The sequence below is a fragment of the Chelonia mydas genome, chromosome 3 (genome assembly GCF_015237465.2).
Source record: "Chelonia mydas isolate rCheMyd1 chromosome 3, rCheMyd1.pri.v2, whole genome shotgun sequence".
NCBI lineage: Eukaryota > Metazoa > Chordata > Testudines > Cheloniidae > Chelonia > Chelonia mydas.
This window is the reverse complement of record NC_057851.1, coordinates 198203101-198229013: the sequence shown is the minus strand read 5'-3', so window position 1 is coordinate 198229013 and position 25913 is coordinate 198203101. Positions and strand designations below refer to the sequence as shown.

At 41.6% G+C, this 25913-nt stretch overlaps 2 protein-coding genes across 2 annotated transcripts in view; one reads left to right on the top strand and one right to left on the bottom strand.

The window, feature by feature from the left end:
- CFAP61 (cilia and flagella associated protein 61) overlaps positions 1-228 on the bottom strand; it is a 209196-nt gene extending 208968 nt beyond the window's left edge. Inside the window, exon 1 of the mRNA XM_043544114.1 lies at positions 124-228. The gene's annotated coding sequence lies outside the window, so the exon portion shown is untranslated. The remainder of the gene's footprint in view (positions 1-123) is intronic.
- CRNKL1 (crooked neck pre-mRNA splicing factor 1) lies at positions 187-24450 on the top strand. Its single transcript, XM_037896229.2, has 14 exons — positions 187-313; positions 6427-6579; positions 8031-8122; positions 8234-8392; positions 8771-8937; positions 9659-9837; positions 12229-12399; positions 13603-13794; positions 14696-14755; positions 16694-16774; positions 19227-19466; positions 21685-21786; positions 23516-23764; positions 24183-24450. The coding sequence occupies exons 1-14, from the start codon at positions 266-268 to the stop codon at positions 24348-24350; spliced, it is 2061 nt and encodes a 686-aa protein (XP_037752157.1). The 5' UTR covers positions 187-265; the 3' UTR covers positions 24351-24450.
- The last annotated feature ends 1463 nt before the right edge of the window (positions 24451-25913 follow it).

Sequence of the window (25913 nt, the reverse complement as noted above, 5' to 3'; positions counted from 1 at the left end):
GGCGTCCCAGTTCCGGGAGCGCCTCCTCCCAGCACTCCCAGAGCGTCGCCGCTGTTCCGTGGGGCGCGGCACGTCCCGCGGTCCCCACCGGGTCAGGGCTCAGAGGAACCGGCGACGACTCACCTGGGACGCAGCGGCTCCGCGACAACCGCCGAGAGACGCGCGGCCGCCGTTACTGTGGCAACGACCCGGGCGACGCTGCGCGGGGTGAGAGGTGAAAGATCAGGGCGGGGTCGACGGAGCTCGGGCTCACAGCGGCGGCAACATGGCGTCTACGGCGGCCGGGAAGCAGCGAATCCCCAAAGTGGCGAAGGTGCGGGGGGTGGTGGTCCGTGCTGGGCGGGTGGGGGAATTACCCTGCCCCCAGGGGTCCGGGCATGGGTGTCACCGAGCCCCGCGGGGCGACCCGGCGGTGAGGGGGGAGTAGGATGGGGGGGTGCCCAGGCGAAGGAGGCGGGGGTGCCTGGAGGGGGAGGCAGAGTGGAGGGAACGGGGGGGGGGGGTGTCTGTGGGAGAGGAATTAGGAAGAAGGGGCAAAGCGGGGGACGGAGGGAATTGGGGGAACCTGTGACCTCGGCGTGGGGGACCTTGGGGGTGCCGGGGAATTGGGGGGACCCGTGACTGGGAAGCTCGGGGTGCTGAGGAATTGGGGGTCAGGGGCTCAGGTGCCAGGGAATTGGGGAGCTCAGGGGAACTGGGGGGTGCCCAGTTGGACCAGAGTGGGGGAAGTAGGAGAAAGGGCAGTGGGGAGAGGGGGCGGGGAGTCGCTGGTGCGAGCCCTGCTGGAAATACAGTAGCTTTTACATAGTACTCTGCTGCGAGTTGTCTGTAACATGGAGCATGAGCCCAGCTATCGGGGGGGCTCCGTTTTAGAAACAGCCTCACTCGCTCGCTTTTGGTTTTTTTGGTACAACACCGTGATATGTTTTCCCCCACTCCGTAATGGTTCTCATGATTGGTGCTTGAAAACTAACTTTTATCTGATCAAACACATACCGGTGGACCACAATGGGATGGGACATTTCTTAGAATGGTGGCACATCCTTGTTTCATGGAGAAAAAAACATTTATTGTGCTGCCCCTTTCCCTCATCCCATGGTACCAAAGAAGTTGGAAACTTCTGCTAAAATGACCAGCACTTAAATGATTAACAGTTGTAGGTATCGAAGATACAAAAGGTCAGTTTGTCCATCTCCAACCTACGGGGCAAAATTCAGCCCTGCTGCACTGACTTACATCAGGATCTGAATGTGGCCCATTGTTGTGCATGGCCCCCAGGGAAAGTTTTCTCAACAATTAAAAAAGCGAAAAAACACTTTTTTCAAATAAAATCTTAAATATTAAGGAAACAGATGAGACCACCAGAAAAGTCCTGGTATGGAGTTAACACAAAGCACTATTTCCGTTCAACCAATTTATGTTTCTTTTAAAAAGTCAAGTCCCGATTCCATGTACTCACCATTTCAAAGCCATTTTTAGTTTAAAGAATGTGAAAATAACCCGGGGGGAGAACAAAGCTGAACTCAAGGTTACAGATAAGTTATCCCAGCTGTTTACTCTTGGAAAAATGGCACCTGGGAACCACTGATGTGGCTACAGCACAAGTAGCAATGGGGGAGACTGCAGTGTACAGAGGGAGGGTATTTTAACTGCCATCATAATCCCCATGTTTTAATGGGGAGATTGTTTTGTGGATCATTTCCAATCCCCTTTCCTATCCCATCACCTCCCTGTAATATTACAAAAGTATCAAATGTATTTTTTTAAGCTATATTTTAATCATACTTAGTAGCTGGCAATGAAGAGCCCTGTATGATCAGCCAGCCCTCTCAGTTTGATGGGTTGTATGACACCATGTTAAAAATACCTGAGCTGTGTCTATGCTGCAGCTGCCAATGTTGCTACCGCTGGTGGAGAATTGTGTGTCTTTAAATGTAGTCAAGTTATGGTGATTTTCAGTCTTTATGGTTCAGAAAGGTCATTTGAATTAATGTATCAAAATAAATAGCCTTGGAAGGATTAGATTTTAATAATGTTAGCAATCATCAGTTTTCCCTACAAGTAACAAGCAGTTCCCAACATTAAGAAAGTTATAGAGAAGGAAGGTTAAACATGTTGCAATCTTTTGCTCTCAATAGGGTAATAGTTCATGAACAGAGATGCAGATTTACCATGGCATTTTTAAAAATCAAGTCAGAGTAGTCACGGTAAATGTAGTAAAAATCACAGATCACTAAATTTACTGTGACTGCTCCCTAAATTTGAGTAACAAAATAATGCCCCTCTCCTCACCCTGCAGCAGCACCCTCTGCTTCCAGCACCGCAACCCTAATCCCAGTCTGGTGTGGAGGGGAGGCTGGGGAGCAAGCTCACCTCTCTGTTGCGGCCCCTGGTCACGCCAGGCTGGGCCCATGATCCTGCTCCAGGCATTGAAACCTGGCATGTGCGGTTGCAAAGCTGTTCAGGATTCTTCTTTCCGCCCCCCCGCCCCCTTTGGTCAGGTGGGCCAAACCTGAGCAGCACTGCAGCCCTGTGCACCAGATCACAATGCCACTCACTGAAGTTTGAGCCCCACCCCCCCATCATGACCAGGGTGGTCAAACCTGAATAGGGCTGTGTCCCAGTGCGCCAGGTCACAATACCCAGGGCAGGGAGCCAGGCTCAGCCACAGGAGCTGCTGCTGCAGGGTGAGTCATGGATATGGAAGGAAGTCACAGGCAAAGGGCGAAATCATGTTATCTGTGACCTTTTTCCCCTCACTGTGACAAACGTAATCCTGGAGTACTGACTAATGATATAAGATTCTGAATCTCTGCTTCTGTGGTCGTTATTTTGACTAAACACAGATATAGGCAATGACCATACACTGAGTTAAACCATGGCAGACACTTCACCTCCTTGGTGCCCCATTGACATTGCTGGCGCTCCAAGGCCTGCATAGTTCCCCACTCACTGCAGTAGAACTTTGTACGCACAGGAGCTACCGCCATGAAGCTCTGGGCCAGTTAAGGGCCTTACTAGATTTTTAATTTCCTGCTAGTGCAAACTCATCCACGTTAATTTTTTAAAAATACTTAAAAAGAAAAGGACTTGTGGCACCTTAGAGACTAACAAATTTATTTGAGCATAAGCTTTCGTGAGCTACAGCTCACTTCGTCGGAAAGCTTATGCTCAAATAAATTTGTTAGTCTCTAAGGTGCCACAAGTCCTCCTTTTCTTTTGCGGATACAGACTAATACAGCTGCTACTCTAAAAAATACTTGTAATTCAAAAGTAACAAAAATGGAATCCTCCAATAATTATTGCTAGATGTAGCATTAGTACCATAACATCAGTTATTTATTAGGCCATGATCCTGGACTCGGTCCCCACATGGGTGCCTTCTACACCCACACGGAGCCCCATTGACCCAAACAGACCATTCTTTGCAAGCTAATCTGACTTTCAGCAGGCTGACGAGAATTGTGAATGTCTAAAACTCTGGTCCTGCAAACACGTGTGCTTTAGGGCAGACCAGAAAGCAAGAATTCCATTTCATGAAAAAAATTTCGTTTCAATATTTGGAAAAAACCCTGACCATTCAAAAGTGAGTGAGTGCGAGCAAGAGCAAGCCCCCCTCTTTGAGTAGCCAGTTGCCCAGTGGGTAGGGCACTCACCTGGGATGTGGGACGACCCAGGTCCAGGTCCCTGCTCTGCCTGATTTAGTGCTTTGTCTACCACACTGTAGAGCAGTGGTATTCAATTACATTTTCTGGTGGGCTGAATAAGGCAATGTCTAAATCTTGCCAGGTCAAAGGGCTCTTCTGGTGTTTCCTCTGTAGTAAACCTGCTACTGGCCAGGGGTCGCACCTTTAAAGAGTGGTGTGACGGATATTATTTATTAATCTCAAAGTAAAAGGTTAAGCATGCCAGTGGACAGTAATACAACAAAATCTTGAAAACAAATTATTATACAAATACACTAATGCTATTAAAACATCATGCTATTAATGTTAATTCTATTACAACTATGACATTAAAATTAGAAGTTAAACCTCACAGGAAATTAATGGACATCTAATTTCCCTTTCTTAGTGCAAGAGTGTCAACATTTCAAGCAGTGTTTCCTCCCTCCCCCTGCACACCTTCCCAAAAAAGTACTGCACAGTCAGTTTAACTTATGAAAGTACGTCAATTACTGATCACTTTATGTTGCATAAGCATTTGATTAAGTGCCTGATTAAAAGCGTATCACCGTAAGTTGAAATGTATCAACAGTCTAGTTCCACTTGTTTAAATGTAAATGAAAAATTTCTAAATTAAATACATGACATGATGGTAAACATAGGTAAAATAAACTGAAGTGCATCTGCCCAGTTCCCATCAGTTCTGCCCTGTTGCCTTCTGCCATCTGCCCAGCGGTTCTCAACCTATTTAGCATTGTGGGTCCCGTCCACACAATATATATATACATACACACACACACACACGCTACCTGTATGGCCCTAAGGATGTCACATAGGCCACAGTTGTGCGCTGATTGGGCCACGGCTTGAGAACCACTGGCCCAGCCCATCCTGCTTCCAGCCTCATTTCTGCTCCTACTGGGTTCTTCACCCCCCCCATTCCAGGCCAGGGGGAGGGTGGCTGCAGTGCTATCCCTCTGCCTCCTCCTTCCAGGCAACTCCAGGGCTTCTTCCCCCTCCCGCCCTGCTCCTCCAGCTGGGTGTTATATGGAGGGAGGAGGGTAGAAAGGAGTGGAACTACTTTGAGCTGCAGGGCTCTTTCTGCACCCTTCTTCTCCACCCTTCCTGTGAGCAGGGGTAGTTCCCCCCACCCCTTCCTATGAGGATAGGCTGGGCTCCTGAGGGGTGGGGGAGTGAGCACCACTGTTTCCCGAGGAGCTCTAATTGGCTGCTTCTGAGGGTATGAAGGAACAGCTAATGCCCAGCAGTGGGCCAATCAGAAATCCCTTGTGGCAGGATCTAGCCTGCAGGCTGCCAATTGAAGACCAGTGCCATAGAGTCATTCTCTCTCACTCTGGCTCAATGGATATTTAATTTATATAAAGTGGAACAGCTCCAACAGGAGATATTGAGAAAGACCCATCTAAGAATAGACAATACTCTGGTGGTTTGGGCAATCAGCTGGGATGTGGGCAACCAGGTTTAGGTTCCTGCTCTGAATCAGGCAGAGCGGGAATTTGGGTGTTTTACATTCCAAGTGAGTGCTCTGATCATTGGGCTATTGGCTATTGGCTATTCTGGTTGAGTGTTTTTTCTGATTTTGACCAGAAATTCCATCTGGGACCTGAAAAAACTTCAGTGAAAGTATATATTTCCGTGAAACGTTCTGGTTTTGACAAATCAGCATTTTCCAGCAAAAATGTATCCTAACAAAATTCCCATGTCGTTCTGACATGTATGTCCTTAGCTTTATGGGTGTGAATAATCCTGTTATTCAGTGAAATACTCACATGCATAAAATTAAGTATATGAGTGTTTTCAGGATTGGAGCCTTACTCTATATTCCAAAAAATGTAGAAACGCCTGGCTTTATACTTTACTTTTTCTCTCAGAGGATATTTATGCTTTTTGTAGTTGTGGTATCTCTAATCCAATCAATAGCTTTTATGACATTTTTTCAGAGGTATGAGATCAGCCTGAATTTGTCCCCAGTTTAAACTTTCTACTGCTATTACAGGTTTTATAAACGCTTGGGTTTAGAATGTTTACACCTTTTTTTGAAAAGCAAACAGTTTTTAAAACAAATGATTATTGCTCTTCAGTTTTAAAACACAGTACAGTACTGAAAATGTGAAACCAAAGTTAAACAACCAACATTGGTTTTCATTGTCCAAGCTGAGAGGAATGCTAAAAGTAAAGAAAGAACATAAATAGTCAAGTTGTATTTTAAAAATTCTTTTATGCTTAATATCAAGGAGTTATCAGTAACATAGGTAAAAAGTAAAATTGTCTGTGATATGATTTTTTTACTTTACAGTATTTTTAAAAAAAATGAGGATATATTCCCAACTTTACATGTCATCTGATAAACAAACTAAGGTTTCCAAATCTATTTTCATATTTAAATTTTTTCCAAGGTAGGTGGTTACCTCTGTCCCAGATATACTTGCATGAATACATGCCTAGGATTTGTTCCAACATTTTCCATCTTTTTGCACTCCAGGTAGGGTTATAGCTTCTGAGTTTGACATTTTTATGGGGTGAAATGGACATAGTAACAAGTATATTATATTTGGCGTTGCTATTTCCTGTCTGTTTGTAAACTCAGTTCTGTTTATTTCTCAGCCAGTCACCAAATCCTACTTCTTTGTATATTTCACATATTAAATCATTGGGTCAACTCACTTTTTGGGTTTTTTTGGTATTTTATGGCCGTAAAAAAATATAAGATGACCACAAAAAAAATTTTTTCTTCCAAAAGGTGAAAAACAAAGCGCCAGCAGAAGTACAGATCACAGCAGAACAGCTGTTAAGAGAAGCAAAGGAGAGAGAACTTGAACTTCTTCCACCACCTCCGCAACAAAAGATCACAGATGAAGAAGAACTAAATGACTACAAGCTTCGAAAAAGGAAGGTAAGTGCACAAGTGACTTGATGCTCCTGTACAGTACTAAGAAGCTAGCATATTTTTAAACTTTGCTGAACGTTTTCATTCATTCTTCATGAACTTCAAAGAGAGAAAACAGATAGATATTCTGTGATTTTTTTACCTTAAAACCACAAGTGGTTGTTTAAGGGTACTCAACCTGTTCCCTTTAAACAATTAAATGCATAATTTTTTAGAATTTGGATTTAGTAGCAAATTAACAGTACAACTTATGATTTTGTATTGGAAACTGTATTTATACTATTAATGAGTCTATTCATATGTGCTAGAATCTTGAGAGGTAGGCTATAGAAAAAGGGAAGAAGAGTAAAAATCAGCCAGAGGGAGGGAATAGGGATGTGCTGGCCGCCGCTTCCCGCAGCTCCCATTGGCCGGGAAAAGCAAACCGCAGCCACTGGGAGCTGCAGGGGGCCATGCCTGTGGACGGTCAACGTAAACAAAATGTCTTGTGGGCTGCCACTGGATTACCCTGATGGGTCGCGTGCCGAAGGTTGTTGACCTCTGGTGTATAGTGTCTGAACGCTTATTGAAGCTAGTCTCCAAAGGGATCTGAATTTAGATTAGTGTGTAGAGCCCCTAAATGAGGATCAGGGCCCTGTTGTGCTGAGGGCTATACAAAGGGTTCTCTCCATTCATACCCATCTGTTAGATAAGAATGATACTGTGATGTTAGTTGGACATAGGTTGGGGCAACCTATAACACTGAATGTGCCATCTCTGGTGCATCAAGTTGTGGAAATGCTTCGTTATGGAACTGAAAACTTGCCTCCTGACATTTGGTCACATAAACATGAGTCATAACATACTTAGTCAAGAAGAGGTAGAGTTCCTAGGCGTCTCTTATGGCCTATAAACGCTAGTAAAGTATGTACATGTTATAGACGTTTGGACCATTGGGAAGTACTAAGTGATGGCATGTCTGATATACGATACTTGCACCAAGTGATCAGTTTATAGCCACAAAAGAATGAATATGGCACGTCCAAAGTAATATATTTTCAGTGTCGTGTGCAAAAAGTGAGCCCCATAACTTCAATTAATGTTACTATTAAAATATCTCAACATAGGGTTTTTTAAAAAGAATTTTGAATGCTGTTATAATTGTTAGTCCATCGGTGTTACAGATGGACACAGGCTCTTACAGGCTTACAGCTCTCCTATGATCTACACTTATCACAACTCTAGCTATATTTTTAACTGCTCAAGTACGTGACTTAGGAAACCTCTTATTCATTTTGATCTCAGAGTTAAGCTATTGTAACTTCTGTTTAAACTAAATTGTAATATGTTTGGGATTTTTAGTCCAATCTATTGATATCTTGTTTGAGTTATCAGTACGTCACTCTTGGTTTACAATGGGATCTTTTTGCACAGAGAAACATTTTACTTTTAAAAATAAATTATAACTTTCTTCTCAGACCTTTGAAGATAATATAAGAAAAAACAGGACTGTTATCAGTAACTGGATAAAGTACGCACAATGGGAGGAAAGCCTAAAAGAAATACAAAGGTAATTATGAAGATGGGCATTTTGCACTTCAAGAATGTGCAACTAATACTGTCAGAATCCTTGAACTGCATCATACATGCATTTACTTCAACAATGTTGTTTGCTTTCCAGAGCTCGTTCCATCTACGAGCGTGCTTTAGACGTGGACTACAGAAATGTCACTCTCTGGCTGAAGTATGCAGAAATGGAAATGAAGAACCGCCAGGTTAACCATGCCCGCAATATCTGGGATCGAGCCATCACTACCCTCCCCAGGGTCAACCAGTTCTGGTGAGTTTTCAGATAGTAAAATTCACTATTTCACCTCTAATAATAAAAACAATTGATCTTTCACTTAGTGAAAAAGAAAAATGTCTGCGTGTGCAAATAAAGTCTTCAACATCTCTAGTGTTGCAGTTTTCTTTTTCTGAGATTCTGCAAGCTAATATTAAAAAGAAGACTCACATTATTGGAAAGTTACCCTCCTCTTTTCCCCCCACCCCCTTGGATTGTAATCTCACCAGAGATTTTGGCACAATGGGGCTTCTGGACAATTCTGTGATGCAAATAATGAATACTGCCAAAAGAGAGTTACCTATAAATAATAATTGTTAAGTACATTTCTAAATAGTTGCGTCAATGATAACTTTTGTTTGCCGTTTTTTAAAGGTATAAGTATACTTATATGGAAGAGATGTTGGGGAATGTTGCTGGAGCACGTCAGGTGTTTGAACGCTGGATGGAGTGGCAACCGGAGGAACAAGCTTGGCATTCCTATATTAACTTTGAACTGAGATACAAGGAGGTGGAGAGGGCACGCACCATTTATGAGAGATATATCCTTTTTTAGAACAGTGAGACTTGCACTTAGATCCACATTTTACACTTCATTGTTATCCATCTTAAATGCCCATGAATTTCTATGTGACTTTTCTCCACTTTAGTTGTATTGTGGGCAACACACACTGCTGATACCTAGGAGTACACATGGATGGCAATTTTTATTTACCACAGTGAAATTCAGTTAAATGAGTATAAGTGTCCTGGAAGAGCTTGTAATTTAACTGTGCCGCAACAGGTGTGTATTTTTGGCTTGAAAGATGCTGACAGTTTAAGCACTGTAACCAACAACAACACCACAACACAGACAAAAACAGTAAATGTTACAACGCACTGCAGTAAGATTTGGTGGGTCACATATGAGAGAGCTTTGGAAGTTTGCATTTAAAAATTGCTATGAGGTAGAGGGTCACTTATCTCTTCTTAGATTATTGCCCCTCCTTACTGTCAGAGCTACTAAAAGTTTTTCCTCCTCTTCTCATCTTGTATTTTCCTCCTTTTTTATTCACTGTTCTTCCTTCCTAAAAACTAAAGGGCCTGAGTCTAAAACCCCCTGTGTGTGGATCACCCCTTGACCCTCCTCTTCTACCTCTTGGCCATGTTCTTTGCATGGTTCATCTTTAACTATTGTTCTCACATGATCCATGGTCCTGTGATCCCTGGGAAGAATGGAATTTGAAATGGAGAACTGTTGCCATTTTCTTAACATTTCTATACTTGTCATTGTGCACCCTGATGTTAAGAATTGGATCAAGTATGCCCGCTTTGAAGAGAAACACAGTTACTTTGCCCATGCAAGAAAAGTGTATGAGAGAGCAGTGGAGTTCTTTGGAGAAGAACATATGAATGAGCATTTGTTTGTGGCCTTTGCAAAATTTGAGGAGAACCAGAAAGAAGTAAGGACTTGCTGAAGTGTATTGAATGAATATAAAAATGCAGATTTCTTGTTGAATGTTGTCCTCTGCGCCATTTAGAATTCTCTTCGGCTGTAGTTTCTCGGTGTCTTAACTGGGTTCTTCGTACTCGTGTTCAGAATGTAGTAACAAGGAGGCTGGTTTTTTACATTTGCTTTTTGTTGATATCAAGGGAAACTTATTCTCTGCAAGATACTATTGCTTGCCATCAAGAGACTCGGGCCCTGATCCAGCAAACACTTATGCACATGAACTAATGGGATTAACTCAATGGGAACGCTCACATGGGTAAGTTTCTGCAGGATCATGGCAGGAACCCTGCAAATTTGTGGATATCTGCAGACCATGTTTGTGGATTGGATGTGGATACAAATTTTGTATCTGCACAGGGCTCTAATCATGGCCTAAATTTGTCTTTTTACCCAATATATGAGAAACTTACAGGGATAAAAATGTGTCCCACCTGGAGCGTTAGTAACAATACGCTAAAAACATCCTAAAAGTTAAAAAAAAAAAAAAATTAAATCCACCCACTAAAGAATTAGCGTGAAACTTTAAACGAGAGAAGAGAGAGAGTGTGGGATCCAACACAGGGAAAAAATAGCACCCCAAATTAACAACATTTTATAGCTGGTATGAGCTGGATCTTCAGCTGGTGTATCAGCATGGTTCTACACTCACTGACTCCAGCTGAGAGTCTGGCTCAGTACCTACTTTTCTGCACAGATTTGCGTACAGTACCTCATACCATGTTCCTCATGCTAACTCTTAATGTTTTCTAAATCTGGTATACACCAAACACTGCCCCCTTGTAGAGCTTTTGTGATAGGCTAGGGAGCCTAAAGAACCCTGTAAAGATACGCTGTGTCTCATTGCTCTTGGTTTAAATGTCAGATTTTTATAAAGCGTGGATTCAGTCTAAAAGTATAAACTGGAGAGAAGTTTCATTAGGAAAAACGGTACTTAGAGCCAATGGTATATTACATTACGTCTTAGTGTACAATTTTCTCTTGTTGATTTGATATGTTTTAGATTCCTTCTGTGTGACCCCTGCTTGCCATAAAACATTTCCCCATCAAAGCATCCTTTTCTCTCCTACCAATGACCCTTGCTTTGTTTGTCAGATTTGCAGCCCCTTAGATGTTACCATATAGGTGCTTGTTACAGGTTTTTATTTGTGGCGCAAGGCAGGGATTGTGGCTTATCGTTGTTTTTTTAACATTGTCATATCATGATTGTTGACTTAACAGCAATATGAAAAACAAGTTTTGCATGTTACTATTAATTAAAATTGTGGTAGCATCTAGAGGCCAATCAGGTTATGACCTCATGGTGCTAGATGCTCTACAAACAAAGTCCCTGCCCTAGAGAGCATCTTGATATGTTTTTAAAGCTTATACACTTACTGTGCAACAAAGTAGTCCAGAGTGTGTTTCTGCTGTATTCCCCATTTCATTTTCTCTCTGTAGTAACCCACTGAGGCATCTGCATCTCTGGTTTTCCTGTATTTTAGGTAAAAGGCTTTTTTCTCTCTTCCTCTCCTTGGGCCTGCTCCTGCTCCCATTTAAATTAGTGGCAAAACTCCCAGTTACTTCTGTGGTGCAGGATCAGATCTTTGGTGCCTATTTTTCAATATGCTAGTGGCTTTTGATTTTGCTCCTTTGATAGCAATGCCATGCTTTGCAGTGTTGAAAGTAATATATCAGCTTAATTCATAGATTCATAGATTCATAGATATTTAGGTCAGAAGGGACCATTATGATCATCTAGTCTGACCTCCTGCACAACGCAGGCCACAGAATTTCACCCATCACTCCTACAAAAAACCTCACACCTATATCTGTGCTATTGAAGTCCTCAAATTGTAGTTTAAAGACCTCAAGGAGCAGAGAATCCTCCAGCAAGTGACCCGTGCCCCATGCTACAGAGGAAGGCGAAAAACCTCCAGGGCCTTCCAATCTGCCCTGGAGGAAAATTCCTTCCCGACCCCAAATATGGCGATCAGCTAAACCCTGAGCATATGGGCAAGATTCATCAGCCAGATACTACAGAAAATTCTTTCCCGGGTAACTTGGATCTTACCCCATCTAAAACCCATCACAGGCCATTGGGCCTATTTACCAATTGATGGTAGTAATACAATTATTCCAAGTTTTACTCCTCACGGAGCTCATGAAAGAATGCATGTTAGCCCTGTGATAAAAAAGTCAACACATTTATATTTGAAAGTTGCTGTGTACTCAGTGAGCGATTGAAATAGCCTTTACCTAACTAATCTACCACTAGCTATGGATTATGGGGACCGGAAGAAAGGAGATGTTTTATAAAATGAAGTACAAATCACTTTGATTTGTCATGTATTCATGTTTTCAGTTTGAGAGGGTGAGAGTGATCTACAAATATGCCCTGGATAGAATTCCGAAACAGGAGGCCCAAGAACTCTTCAAAAATTACACCGTCTTTGAAAAGAAGTTTGGAGACAGAAGAGGCATTGAAGACATTATTGTCAGCAAAAGGAGATTCCAGTACGAAGAGGAAGTGAAGGTAAGTGTTAATCTAGAGGCTTACAGATGTGTAAACATGCTTAGGTACACTTTCCAATCTCCAATGCTGAACGAGGTTCTCGTGTGTCTCATGGTATTGAGGCACTGCTTTTAAAGGACATGTGTTGGTCATATGAAACCATTGAATTTTTAATTTAATTGTACCTTATCTGCAAGTGATACAACAGTTTATCTGGAGCTCCTCATACCGCATTTAAAACGTCTAGCTGTTGGATTTAATGGGAATTGGGCTACAGGGGATACATGTCAGTTGAGTGGGATAGATTCAGTTCCACTACATTAACTATAGAAAGTGTAACAAACTAGCTAATCTTGGGTTTGTTTGGTTTGGGGTTTTTATTAAATGGTTAGAACTGCATACTGGCTTTAAATATTTAATGTGTCTCACTGATAGTTAAATCTGACAACTTTCCCTCTCATCTAGAAACTTAAACATTCTGGGTATTTATCAGCTTTGGGGTCTACGCTTCATGATCAGTGTTTTGGCCCTTAACTTGACATATTCCAAAATTACCTGCTAGGATATGAATTAAATTTTTTCTTTATCCACCATGGTGTTGCCAAGAAACTGATGGAATGGAGGAGTTTTATATTTTCAAATTTTTAAGTGGAAAGATTGAGGGAAGGAATGAAATTAGTTTTTGATTGTGATATTACAAGTACTAAGGGAAGTGAGGAAGACATAGACTGACGCCTGCCTGACAACCCAATTAGTCAAATATAAATCAAAACCAGGATTTTGTTCCTTTGGAACATAGTTACTATATTTTCAAATAGCACTATTGCTGATAGTCAGTTATTAGATTTAAGTTTGGTTCGTATACTTGTCCACAGACATTTACAAAACATCTTAGTTCTGTCTAAATATGTTTGGGCGGTGGGGGAAAATCTGGCATGCCCACTTTCTATTAAATGTAAGTGTTGAATTGCTGAAGCTATACAATGGTGACAATTCTTCTCCCACTCTAGTTTGTTCATTTAACCCTCATGAATCTGAGTAAAATCTGCAAAAATGCCTACATGACTTAGACACACACATTTTTACCTTTCATTAATATTTCAGTGATTTAAAAAACCTAGATGTACAAGTTTACAGATTTACACAATTCTGCTTTAAACTATAGGGAGAGTTACCTGTGTTATAATTGCATTAATGAAATGGTCTCCTATCCCTTTCCGGAAGGCTAATCCCCACAATTACGATGCATGGTTTGATTACTTGCGGTTGGTTGAAAGTGATGCAGATCCCGATACCGTACGTGAAGTTTATGAAAGAGCCATTGCCAATGTTCCACCAATTCAAGAGAAGAGACACTGGAAGAGATACATATATCTCTGGATCAACTATGCATTGTATGAAGAACTGGAGGCAAAGGTAAAAACATGAGTCTCCTCTTTTTCCACATCTGTCTGTGACCTACTAAGTTGCTGTCTGGTTCTGAGTTTTTCTTATTAAATAAGCAAAATATACTGGCCCATTTGATTTCAAAACTGAAAAGGGGTTTGACTTTCTAGGTAGAGGAGTTGTTTGTTTTTCTCTGAAAAATTAACCTTTCTACTTAGAATAGACATTAAAAATTATATGCCTATCTCTGGTAATCTGCCATGAATTGAACAGTCATTTTGCAGAAGTACGCTGTGAAGTTGCTAATGGTACATCCTTCAACATTTTCCCCAATCCATACTGATAACCTATTGGTATAGAAAAGTAGAACCAAACCACCTCAGGCTTAGCTAAATTACCCATGGCAGGCAGTTGTCTGAATCCACGTTTTGTGGTAGCATTTTCAAATTCAGTAAAAGTACTCTTTAAAAATGACTCTCTTGCAGGGAATATCTGAAATCCTTCTTACTCTGGCCTCAGATATTGAGTAAATGATATAAATTACTATTGGAAATAGAACCTCCTTTTCCATGTTTATAATCAATCATTTTGTAGTTGCTTTAAAGTTTTGTTTAATATGATTACATAGCATCTTAGCTATTCTTCTACAAAAATATTCCCACTATGAGGGTAAAAGGTCTGTAACCCTTACCATAATACTTTGGTCTAAAAAGTGGTCTGTACTCTTGAATCTAATATTAAATCTGGAAGGGCCAGCTTTTTAGATTTGTGCACACAAATGGGTGGGCAAGTTGTGCGTATAAAAAATAAAGTTTAGTTTGCACAGTTCTAACCTTAAACCTAGCCTTAAACCTACTCCTCCACAAATTCCTTAGTTACGGTAACGTTTGTGTTGAATAAAATATTTAACCCAGCTTGCTTGTCCTTTCAGGATCCAGAACGAACCAGACAAGTATATCAAGCATGTGTGGAACTCATTCCCCACAAAAAGGTATGACTTTTCTAATGGGTCCAGTGCAAAACCCAGAATGGTTCAAAACACACTATTCAAAATCCTGGAGATTACCTACCCCTATACTGCCCAGGTCTACATGCTCCTCCCTGGTAACAAGAGATCAATTGAACTGTTCCCTTGTCAGTCAGCAGGGCATGCAGGACTCAGACCCACAGAAGTGTTTATGTTGGTGATTCTGTGCACAGGTCATGTAGTCTTTGTTCTGGAATATGAGTGAGAGGGTTACTCTGGATTTGGATTAGGTTCCTTTCCAGCATCGTGTTAGATATAAAAACACTACTTTTTGCTTCTCTGCATTTTGTTTCTGCCTCTTATGAAATGGATTCTAGTCCCTTATTTAAAAAAGGAGATATTTTAATCAGTAAATGCTGCCTACGTGGGCCTAATAGAAATCTGGTAAGCGTTTATGGTGTATGAGTAACAGCAGGCCAAATGTGTTGTATTTCCTAATATAGGAATTGTAGTCGTTGGGGTATTTTTCACTTCTTTTCTCAGAACATTAAGTTTACACATTATTTCACCTTGTTACAGCAATCAAAGTACAGTCTAGCATATTAATGACTGCTTAATATTGTCCCCATACAAGCCCTGTTTCCTCATTTAATGGGAAAAATTTTTTTAAAGCCGCTACTAGTGAAATAGAGAGAAGATGCTGTTCTGCTTCACAAAATGGAACTTGTGACTTAGTGAAAATGTGGATGTACATTTTGTTTTGCTTTTAAATTTAAAAAGTTTAATGTTACAGTTAAAGAAGAACCTTCCATATATTAGCCTGGTCTATTTGGACTCAAGACTTTACATTTTTGATTTTCTTTTTTCCTAGTATAGATAGTACAAACTTGATTTGTTTTGTAAGAAGAAATTAATTTTAGTTTGTGTGTATATGGCTGTTGGAAACAGTTGTGTGTCAGTTCCTCTTCCCTTGTGGCATTGTTCTAATCTATGCATTCTATTAGTTCTTAAAGATATATCTCAAAAGCCTTAATTTGCAAACTATAGCTTTTTTCTTCCTATGGGAGAACAATTTCTGCCAGTGACTGTCATGGATTCACTCACCAGCGCAGCACCTCCTGCTGGCCATCACAGGGATTAGCTCTGCTACCCAGTGTACCCTCTCCTGGTGGTGCCCTGCCCATTGCCAGTTAGCAGGTGGTGATGACTTCAGTCCAAGTACTACAGCATCCTCTTCATGACTCGGCCCTCTGGCCATGTCACTATCCTCATTTCCCCCCCTTCTGGGGGTGGTATCTCAGTTCTATAGTCTAGTCACTTCCCCAGTGGCAACAGGGGCTGGACCCAGGCCCACCCACTACTCTGGGTCCCAGCCCTCTTATTCCTCTCACTGCTGCTGTGTCTCCCTGGCCCCAGTACCTTCTTCAGCCTTCCTCAGGACACTCAGCTGCTCAGTCCTGGAAGCTAACAAGGAGCTCCTCTTGCTCTATGGTCTCTGCCAGCAGTTGCTCTGTCCAAGGTCTCAGCCTGCTAAAGATGCAGTATTCACTCCTTGCACTTCCAACGCCAATTGAATCTGCTCTGCTGCCCTGCATCTCCCTTTTATGTGAGCCCGCTGGGCCCTGATAGGCTGACCCATATAGCTTCCCTCTAATTGGCTGCTTCCCGCACAGCCTCCCTAGGACTCTATTAACCTCTTCTCTACCAGTGTGGGGTGAACACCTTATCAGAGTCATGAATAAATTGTTTTTATCATGATAAATTGTTTTGGATTGTGTAACATTCACCTGTTCATCAGAATAATAATGTTAATTCAAATAAGACTATCCATGTAGTTACAGTAATATTACTTGACTCTACACAATCAGTAAAAAACTGAAATAATTTCTGAAACTACATAAGTAGCATTATTTGCTAAGAATCTATCTAAGCCAAATGTGTCTTGATTTTTTTTTCTTCTAGTTTACATTTGCCAAAATGTGGCTGTTGTATGCACAGTTTGAAATAAGACAGAAAAATCTTCCATATGCCAGAAGAGCTTTGGTAAGTAAAGGAAGACAAGAGGGTAATTACTGAATTGTGTTTTAGGAAATTAAGAATTTTAGGGGTAACAAGAGTTGAAAGAATTTTGAAAAAGTCTCTTCTTTACAACTCATCTAAGCAAATCAAAATGCCTACGCCTATTGGAGACCTGCATGTATCCCATATATGCTGTTGTGCGTATTGTAAAGGCAGGCATAGCCTTGTTTAGAGGTTTGGATAATAGCTGGAAGTAATGGAGCTCCATTTGTTTCAGCTGGAAAGCATTCGGCTGAGAAGCCAGAGAATCAGCTTTCTGTGCTTAAAGAGTATTAATTGGTATAGAAATTGAAAACATTTAAAAACCACCCTTGATCTGTGAGAACTCTGAGCATCCATGTAACAGGCCTTGTCTCCTGGGAGTTTTGAGTGCAACATCCAGAATATTAGCTAAAGCGATACTAGGGAATTTGGACAGTCTCTTAAGAAATTGCATCAAGCCCTTTTGCCAAATATAATAACACACTAGTGCCTCTCCAAAGATGGAGTTGGCTTTGACAGAAGACCCTTTTAAATGAAAATCTCTCCCTTTCCCTTCACTCTTAGTTTTCCAGTAGTCTTGGTTAAATACTGAGGCGTTTTACTTGTGACTGAGGGAAAACTAGTCTGGTAATGACTGAGTCACTCTTCTTGGTGTGAAGAGACATCTGTTTCTTTGCAGATAAAACAGATCAGGTTTGTTGTGTTTTACAGTGGCAGAGCAGGCTTGGAGTAAATATGAATGTCTTCTTTGGCGGAGAGTGTGCTAGCTTGATCACTGAAATGCTGGGGGAGCTTTGCCTGCTGAGCTGGACTCTTGCCCTTGGCTGGTAAAATGAAGTAGAGGGTTAAGTCCATTGTGAAGTTGTTAATGCCTCCCTGCAGGAGGACAGTCTGCCATCTGTCCTGTGCTGCTGTTAGGGCTTTGCTCAAGATGCCATCTCTTCACATTGGGAGTCTCACCAATTATCACTGTCTCTAACCTTCCCATTTGGGGGTAGATGATTTAGTAGGTTCTAAAGAGGTAGTTGTGATCCCATTTAGAAATGTTAGATTTCCTTGATCCTTTCAAAGACCTGTTTTTGATTTGGGTATGTTAGGGAAACTGTGCCTGTTTTCGATTGAAGATTTTACACACACGCTCACACACACACCCCCATGTGGAGAGATAGGCTTTTGAGTTGTCATCAGTATGCAGACAACACACTGTTCTGCCTCATTTTCATTGGACCCATATGGTGTGGGGTCTTTGCTTTTCCAGTATTTGTGTGAAATTAGGACTTGGATGACAGCAAATTGGAGCTTAAGTGGATAAAACAAAAGTAATGGTAGGAGAAATGGAGGAAAGAACTGGGTGGGTGCTGCATGGGTAGTCATTTGTTGGAATTGATGACTAATACATGTGACTTGAATGCTAATGCTAGCTTGACTTATGGCTTCCTTGATTTGTAGTGAGTATGTTGATAGAAAATGCACAAGAGTCACACCCCAGTAGAAAAACCCCAAGTGTAAGGAAGGTTTTGTGGGGGACTATGTTGAGGGAGTGTGTGGACTTTGGTGTAAAAAGTCAGTTACGTTAGCTCATGGGCAGAGATTAAGCTACTGGGTGCATTTTATAAATATTTGAATATTCTTGCCTTCATTGCCTCCCTCAAAAGTGATTGGGGAGGGGCGTGAGTTTTGTTCTTCCAATATAACAGTCTGATAATGCAGGAGGCACGTGGCTTGCCCTTTCTTCCCTGTCCTCAAGCACTCCTATCTGAACTTGTTTAATCTGAGAGGTTCTCAAACTATGAATCACAGAATGCTACCTGTTGGTTTGCCATCATGGCTGGGCACATGGTGGTGGTGGTTCTACTTGTTTTCAGCTCCTAAAGTGAATTAAAAGGAGCTAAAATACATTCAGTACTTTTCTAAGCTTACCTGTCCTGGTAGTTATTACTGTAGGCACCCAACGGCGGTTGTGCAAGTGTGAGTAGGAGGGGAGGTGGTCCCTGAGACCATATTTATTAAGATGTGGTTCACACTCTGAATATATTTATGGACCCCTTACCTGGAGGATTAGAGGCTGGAGCCATCCTTTGTCTGTATGGTGACAGTCTCAAGACTCAGAAGATGAAGCACTCATTTGCGTAAGCTCAGTTTTGAGTGATGTCGTCTCATGAAGAAACATTATACACGTGAACACTGTCTGCAACAAGTTATACTTTTTCTGTCTTCAGAGCACTTAGATACTGTATGCACATGTTAGTTTTGTAATGATCTGGCTGAATCATTACTAGTTACATTTCACACTAGTCCTGATTGGAGTAGTCAACAGAAATTGTAGTTAAACAAAGATTAATTTAAACACTAGTACTGAACAGTAAATGGACATTGAAAAAAGCATTTCTTCAGAGAAATGGCATAAGCAGTTATTGTTTTTTTCATTTTACAGGGAACGTCCATAGGTAAATGCCCAAAGAACAAACTATTTAAAGGCTACATTGAACTGGAGCTGCAACTGCGGGAGTTTGATCGCTGCCGGAAACTGTATGAAAAATTCCTAGAGTTCACACCTGAAAACTGCACATCATGGATTAAATTTGCTGAGTTAGAAACCATTCTTGGTGATACTGACAGAGCCCGGGCAATATACGAATTGGCTATTGGTCAACCTCGGTTAGACATGCCAGAGGTAAGGGGGTATACGAAGAACTCTGAAGTAACCTATTCCTCAACACACTGGATGGTTAGGGAGGAAAAAAAATCAACTAACATGCTAATACAGGGGTGGGCAAACATTTTGGCCTGAGGCCCACATCTCGGTATAGAAATTGTATGGCAGACCATGAATGCTCACAAAATTGGGGTTGGGGTGCGGGACGAGGTGAGGGCTCTGGCTGGGGGTGCAGGCTCCGGGGTGGGGCCAGAAATCAGTTCAAGGTGTGGGAGAGGGCTCCGGGCTGGGGCAGGGAGGGTGGGGTGCGGGGGTGGGTCAGGGCTCCGACTGTAGGCTCTGGGGGGTTTGAGGTGTAGGAGGGTGATCTGGGCTGGGACTCAGGGGTTTGGAGGGTGGGAGGAGGATCAGGGCGGGGGTTGGGGCACAGGGGGTGGTGCAGGCTCTGGGTGACACTTACCTCAAGCGGTTTCCAGAAGCAGTGGCATGTTCCTGCTCCAGCTCCTCCACAGAGGCATAGCCAGGCGGCTCTGTTGCATGTTGCCCCATCCGCAGGCACCACCCCTGCAGCTCCCATTGTCTGTGGTTCCTGACCAATGGGAGCCACATGGGCGGTGCTTGGGGCAGCGCGCAGAGCAGAGCCCCCTGGCTGCCCCTACACATAGGAGCCGGAGGCGGGACATGCCGCTGCTTCCAGGAGATGCACAGAGCAACCCCTGACCTTGCTCCCCAGTGGGAGCTCGAGGGCTTGGACCCACGGGCCATACTTTGTCCACCCGTGTGTTAATTGGAACATAGGACTTGTCCTGGTGTATCAGACCAGTGGTCCATCTAATCCAGCATCCAATTTCTGACAGTGCTCAGCTACATTTTCAGCAGGTGGTATATAAGTCCACAATAAACAAGTGTGGTGTAACATGCCTAAGGGAATAATTTTCTAATGTAAGCAGTTTGTGATCGGCTTGTGTCTGTAGCATGAGAGTTGACACTACTTATATCTCATCCTAGCTAGTATAACTGGGTATTCTATATGTGTCTAATTCTTTTCTGAATTCTTTGCCTCAATATCTTGTGGCCATGAATTCCAAAGATTAACTATTCATTTATTTATTTTTTAAATTATTGCCATAGTATTCGATATGAGGATGCTAGAGTCAGGGTTGCATAATATCAAGTTTGCTTTATACACACACACACACAAATAAATGGTGCAATACATATATTTGTAAAATAAAATAGCTCACACTTCTGTTCTTACCAGTTTAGATGCTTTGGACACTACAGCTTACCTGTCTATTTCTGTTGCTTAGCACATAATGGCTTTTCTAAGGCTGCACTCCAGTGTTTTGTAGTTTCATCCTTATATAGCTGGTCAGTCTTCTAGGGCATCTTCAAATAATTTGTTACTTATAGGATGTCTGTTCAAGTTCTCCATATTCTCTCCTCATGGGCCTAAGCCGTCATTTATAAGCTAATTATATACAACTACATCCCTCCTTCTTTTCATACCTGGAATGTTGTCGCTCTCCAGTTCCTATTGCCTCAAGTTAAGTACCGCAATGGCAAATTAATGTCTCCCCCACTTATTTCTACTGCTCACCTTTCAATTTGGACAATGCTCCCATTATTGAGATAGTGTCTGTTGAGCAATTTATAATCCACCACATTTCTCATTATATTAAATGTTCCATATAAGTGTAAGCAGCTCAAGTTTTGCCTTAGAGCAAAAATCCCGACCCCCACATTTGTGATCTTGTGCTTCTGTGTCTGAAATATCAAGGGTGGTCTTCCAGCATCCTCTCTTCAATCAGTCCAAAAGCAAGCAGAGCATCAAATGGTTTACTTTGCCTCATTGTTCACGTCTTTGCATTGTTTTTCCGACTCTTTGCCTCTTAAATCTCTTTTCAGCCTCTTTCCTCCCTCTAAATTCTAATGATTTGATGTCGTCACTTTCTCTTGGAACCCCAATGTTTCATTCAGCCCAGAACCAGTTATTGATTCCCTTGTTTGTGATAGTGGTTTTTGGCCTTTGTCCTGTTACCCTTACCTCTAGAGTTATAGATTAGAGGTGATATTATGTGTGACAGTAATACCTAGTACTGCCTTAATGTTGAAAATTATTTGGCTACCTTTCTGTTTGGTAACCTCTATAACTTCTTAAGGCTTGTATTATGAAGTGCATTGAACAATCATAACTTCAAGAGTTTTGATCTAAGACTGACCCATTCTCTCTCAGGTTCTTTGGAAATCCTACATTGACTTTGAAATTGAGCAAGAAGAGTATGAGAAAACAAGAAACCTTTACCGTAGATTGCTTCAGCGGACACAGCATGTCAAGGTAATGTTTGTGTACTCACAACTGATCATACATAAGAATGGCCATACTGGGTCAGACCAAAGGTCCATCTAGCCCAGTATCCTGTCTTCTGGCAGTGGCCAATGCCAGGTGCCCCAGAGGGAATGAAAAGAACAGGTAATCATCAAGTGATCCATCCCCTGTCGCCCATTCCCAGCTTCTGGCAAACAGAGGCTAGAGACACAGTCCCTGTCCATCCTGGCTAATAGCCATTGATAGACCTATCCTCCATGAATTTATCTAGGTTTTTTTTTTTTTTTGAACCCTGTTACAGTCTTGGCCTTCACAACATCCTCCGGCAAGGAATTCCAGATTGACTGTGTGTTGTGTGAAAAAATATTTCCTTTTGTTTGTTTTAAACCTGCTGTGTATTATTTTCATTTGGTGGCCCCTAGTTCTTGTGTTAGGAGGAGGAGTAAATAACACTTCCTTATTTACTTTCTCCACACCAGTCATGATGTTATAGACCTCTACCATATCCCCCCTTAGTCATCTCTTTTCCAAGATGAAAAGTCCCAGTCTTATTAATCTCTCCTCATACGGCAGCCGTTCCATACCCCTAATCATTTTTGTTGCCCTTTTCTGAACCTTTTCCAAGTCCAGTATATCTTTTTTGAGATGTGGCAACCACCTCTGCACACAGTATTCAGGATGCGGGCGTATCATGGATTTATACAGAGGCAATATATTTTGTCTTATTATTTATCCCTTTCTTAATGATTCCCAACATTTTATGTGCCAGAGTCAGAATCCTACATTGGGGAAGGAATCTCAGTTAATTTTAAAATGCTATACCACTGAAGTAGCTATCAACATTATTCTGTGGGGACTTTCGTGACTCAGGGCACTGGGAATAAGTAAGGGAAAAGGTTAGTATTGTGAAATGACTCGTTTAGAGATAAGAGATGTCTTTATAGCTTTCTTTTTAAAAAAAGGATCACTCTGCAGAAGCCCTGGGTTACTAGGACTTAGAGGTAGCACTGCTTCTTTTGCCAGGTTTCCTAGGCTTCCCACATTTGAACGATTATCTTGACAACCCCACAATGGCTACATAATTAATTTTAAAAAAGAGAAAAAACTAAATCAGTTCTGCAGAAGCTCATCTGTTCTTCTGAGCAGCCATGGCCTCTTTTTTAACTGCTCAAAAAATTGCAGACGCTGTGACAAACGACCAGCCTTAGCAATGTGATTTAGATCTATAATTTGACTAAATTCAGCCAGGTTTATTATGACCAAAAATAATTGCCACCAACTAACTAAGTGGCTTACAGAAAATAAATTGGGAGTGTTAATCCAGTTTCTTATCGTCAGGCTACAAAAACTAGCAGAAAATTGAGTAGAAAGCCCAAAGATGGAGTGAACCAAAACACTAGTCTTACCCCTCATAATTATGTGGAGTCTCTAAGATAGGATTTGATACAAGATTTCTGCAAAGATGATCTTCAGCCTTGTTGAAATCACTTCCCTCTTTAAAAAAAAGAAACATTGACAATGGTACTCTGCTGTAAAATCAGAATATTCTTCAGTACTAAAATGGGGCCTTAACCAAATCTTACTCTGACATGAGTTTTGTCTAGCTGGTTGTTTACAAAGCTTGAAAAAGTGCTGAAACTAACAAATGGTTTCCAGCTTGGCCACATCCTCCTGGTTTTTATTTTAATGACGTTTTCACGTGAAATTTCCATTAGATTTTGCTCTGCTTTTCCCCTAGGTATGGATCAGTTTTGCTCAGTTTGAACTTTCTGCAGGAAAAGAGGAGAGCTTGATAAGATGCAGACAGGTATATGAAGAGGCTAATAAAACAATGCGAAACTGTGAAGAGAAGGAGGAGAGACTCATGCTTCTGGAATCCTGGAGAAACTTTGAAGAGGAGTTTGGAACAGATTGTAATAGAGAGAGAGTAGATAAACTTATGCCAGACAAAGTCAAGAAGAGAAGAAAATTAAAGGCTGAAGATGGGGTAAGAGTAAAGGGTGGGAAAATAAAATGCCACCTACAATCACAGAAAGTTGTTTGTGTACAATACATTATAATAATGCATCTATGAGACTAAACTTAATGTAGTTGAACTATATGCATGGTGTTATTTCTAAGAATAAAGCTAAGGAAGTATATTCAAATCTCTGTTCTGTATGCATTCTCCCTTTTAGTTACATGTAAGAGAAGCAGTAACATTAATGGGCAGTGGACTCCATGCCCCACTGATTCTTTAGTTTTAGCAGTCATTTAATGAATGAAGAATGAAAACCTCAGTTCTGATTTAGTCCTTATTGCCATGCTTGTTAGAGAGGAGTATTCGGAGTATTCCAGCAACTTACTGTGAAAGCATGCGTTCAGACTAAATAAACTAACCTGGGGCTTGTACTTTTCTTTTCTAGTCCGACGCTGGCTGGGAGGAATACTATGATTATATCTTTCCAGAAGATGCTGCCAACCAGCCCAACCTCAAACTGCTTGCTATGGCTAAACTTTGGAAGAAACAGCAACAAGAAAATGAGGCTGAAGAGATGGCTCCAGACAATGACATTGATGAGAGTGAATCCTAACGCTGCATTTCTCCGCCGCCGCCTCCCCTCTGTGCATTGGATTTTTGTACAATATTTCATCTGTGATTGACTGAATAAATGTATTTGAGTAACTTTTTAATACTGCTAAGTTGTTAGAAAAGCTCCAAGCAGGTGACCTCTTTCCTAGGAGACTGAGGATGAACCTCGTTTAAACACTTTCTAAATTCTCCCTAAATTCCTTTTCACATTCGCTAATCCCAGTAGCTGGAAATGGAACACATACAGTCCAGTTGTTTTCTAAGCCTTCTGAAAGGGGGCTTAAAACCCTTTCATTATATGCCAGTGTGCACATATTTAACTCACTGAAAAAAATTAACATTTGCCCACCCTCTCTCTAAAGCTAAAGGTCAATTTGAGTTTAATATTCCATTCAGCTAGAAGTTCCCAGGGAGGTATTGGACTGGGGCCATGTCTACACCATGGGGGTAAGTCAACCTAATTTACACAACTCATGAATAACTTAGCTGGAGTTGACGTAGCTTAGGTTGACTTACTGCAGTGTCTACGCCACGCTAGGTGGATGGGAGACATTCTCCCGTCGACTTACATTATGCTTCTCGTTCCAGTGGAGTACCAGAGAGCAATCTGTGGTCGATTTAGAGAGTCTTTACTGGACCTGCTAAATTGACCCCCAGTGCATTGATCGCCACAGACGTGCCCTGGGACTCAAAAGCTGGATTCTGTTCCCAACTGTTGCTTTGTAGCCCTGCGGGAAAGTCATTTCACCTCTCTGTAAAACAGGGGTGATACCTTCAGATGGAAGCTGTTAAGCTAGTTTATGTCAAATGTGTCACATTATATTCTAAAAATTGGCTTTTTAAAACTTCTCTGCCTCACCCTTTCCCTTAACAAAGACAAAGCTCTTGGACATCTTTGTAGATTTTAACTATATACTACATTATCTTCTAATGTAAGACTTTAATATGCAACAGTAGGCTGCAGGACGATTGGAGCTCCGCATGTTAACACACAGCTGATTCTGTTCTCTTCCAACAGTTTGATCTTCTCTACAGTTAACACCTGCAGTGCTTGAATGAATGTCACTTCTTTTGAACTGTTACATACAATGTAACGCCTAAAGTGACCAATATGTTTTGTAACTTTTGTAGGGGCAACTTGGAGGGGAGTTGAGGAGTTACTGACCCTTCTGTGCCTCAAGAAGCCAATCTCCCATTTGTTCCCTACTTCTGAGGAAAGAGACTTATTTCAATGATCAGACTAAATTCCATGTATTACTCAAATCTTTCTGTGGAAAAAGTCTGGGAACACGACTTAGCTGCTCCTGCTCACTTCTTATTCCCGCCTCTCACTAAACAGAGCAAAGCACAGCTACACAGTATTGGAATCCTCATCTTAGAACAAATCACTCCTGCAGCACACCAGCCAAAAACACGTTGTGAGGTTCATATGATTAAGATTTTAGCCTAGGCCTGCATCTGCCTCCCACTTCAGCAACAGAAACTGCCAAACACATATTGCCCTACTGCTCTGCTTCCTATGGCATGCAAGCCTTTGGACCTAGCTAAAATTACCTGAGGAATC

Coding starts and splice junctions, on each gene's coding strand:
- CRNKL1 (XM_037896229.2), top strand. CDS start 266: ATGGCGTCTACGGCGGCCGGGAAGCAGCGAATCCCCAAAGTGGCGAAG. Junction 8,123..8,233: donor AGCCTAAAAGAAATACAAAG/GTAATTATGAAG, acceptor TTTGCTTTCCAG/AGCTCGTTCCATCTACGAGC. Junction 14,756..16,693: donor AACTCATTCCCCACAAAAAG/GTATGACTTTTC, acceptor TTTTTCTTCTAG/TTTACATTTGCCAAAATGTG.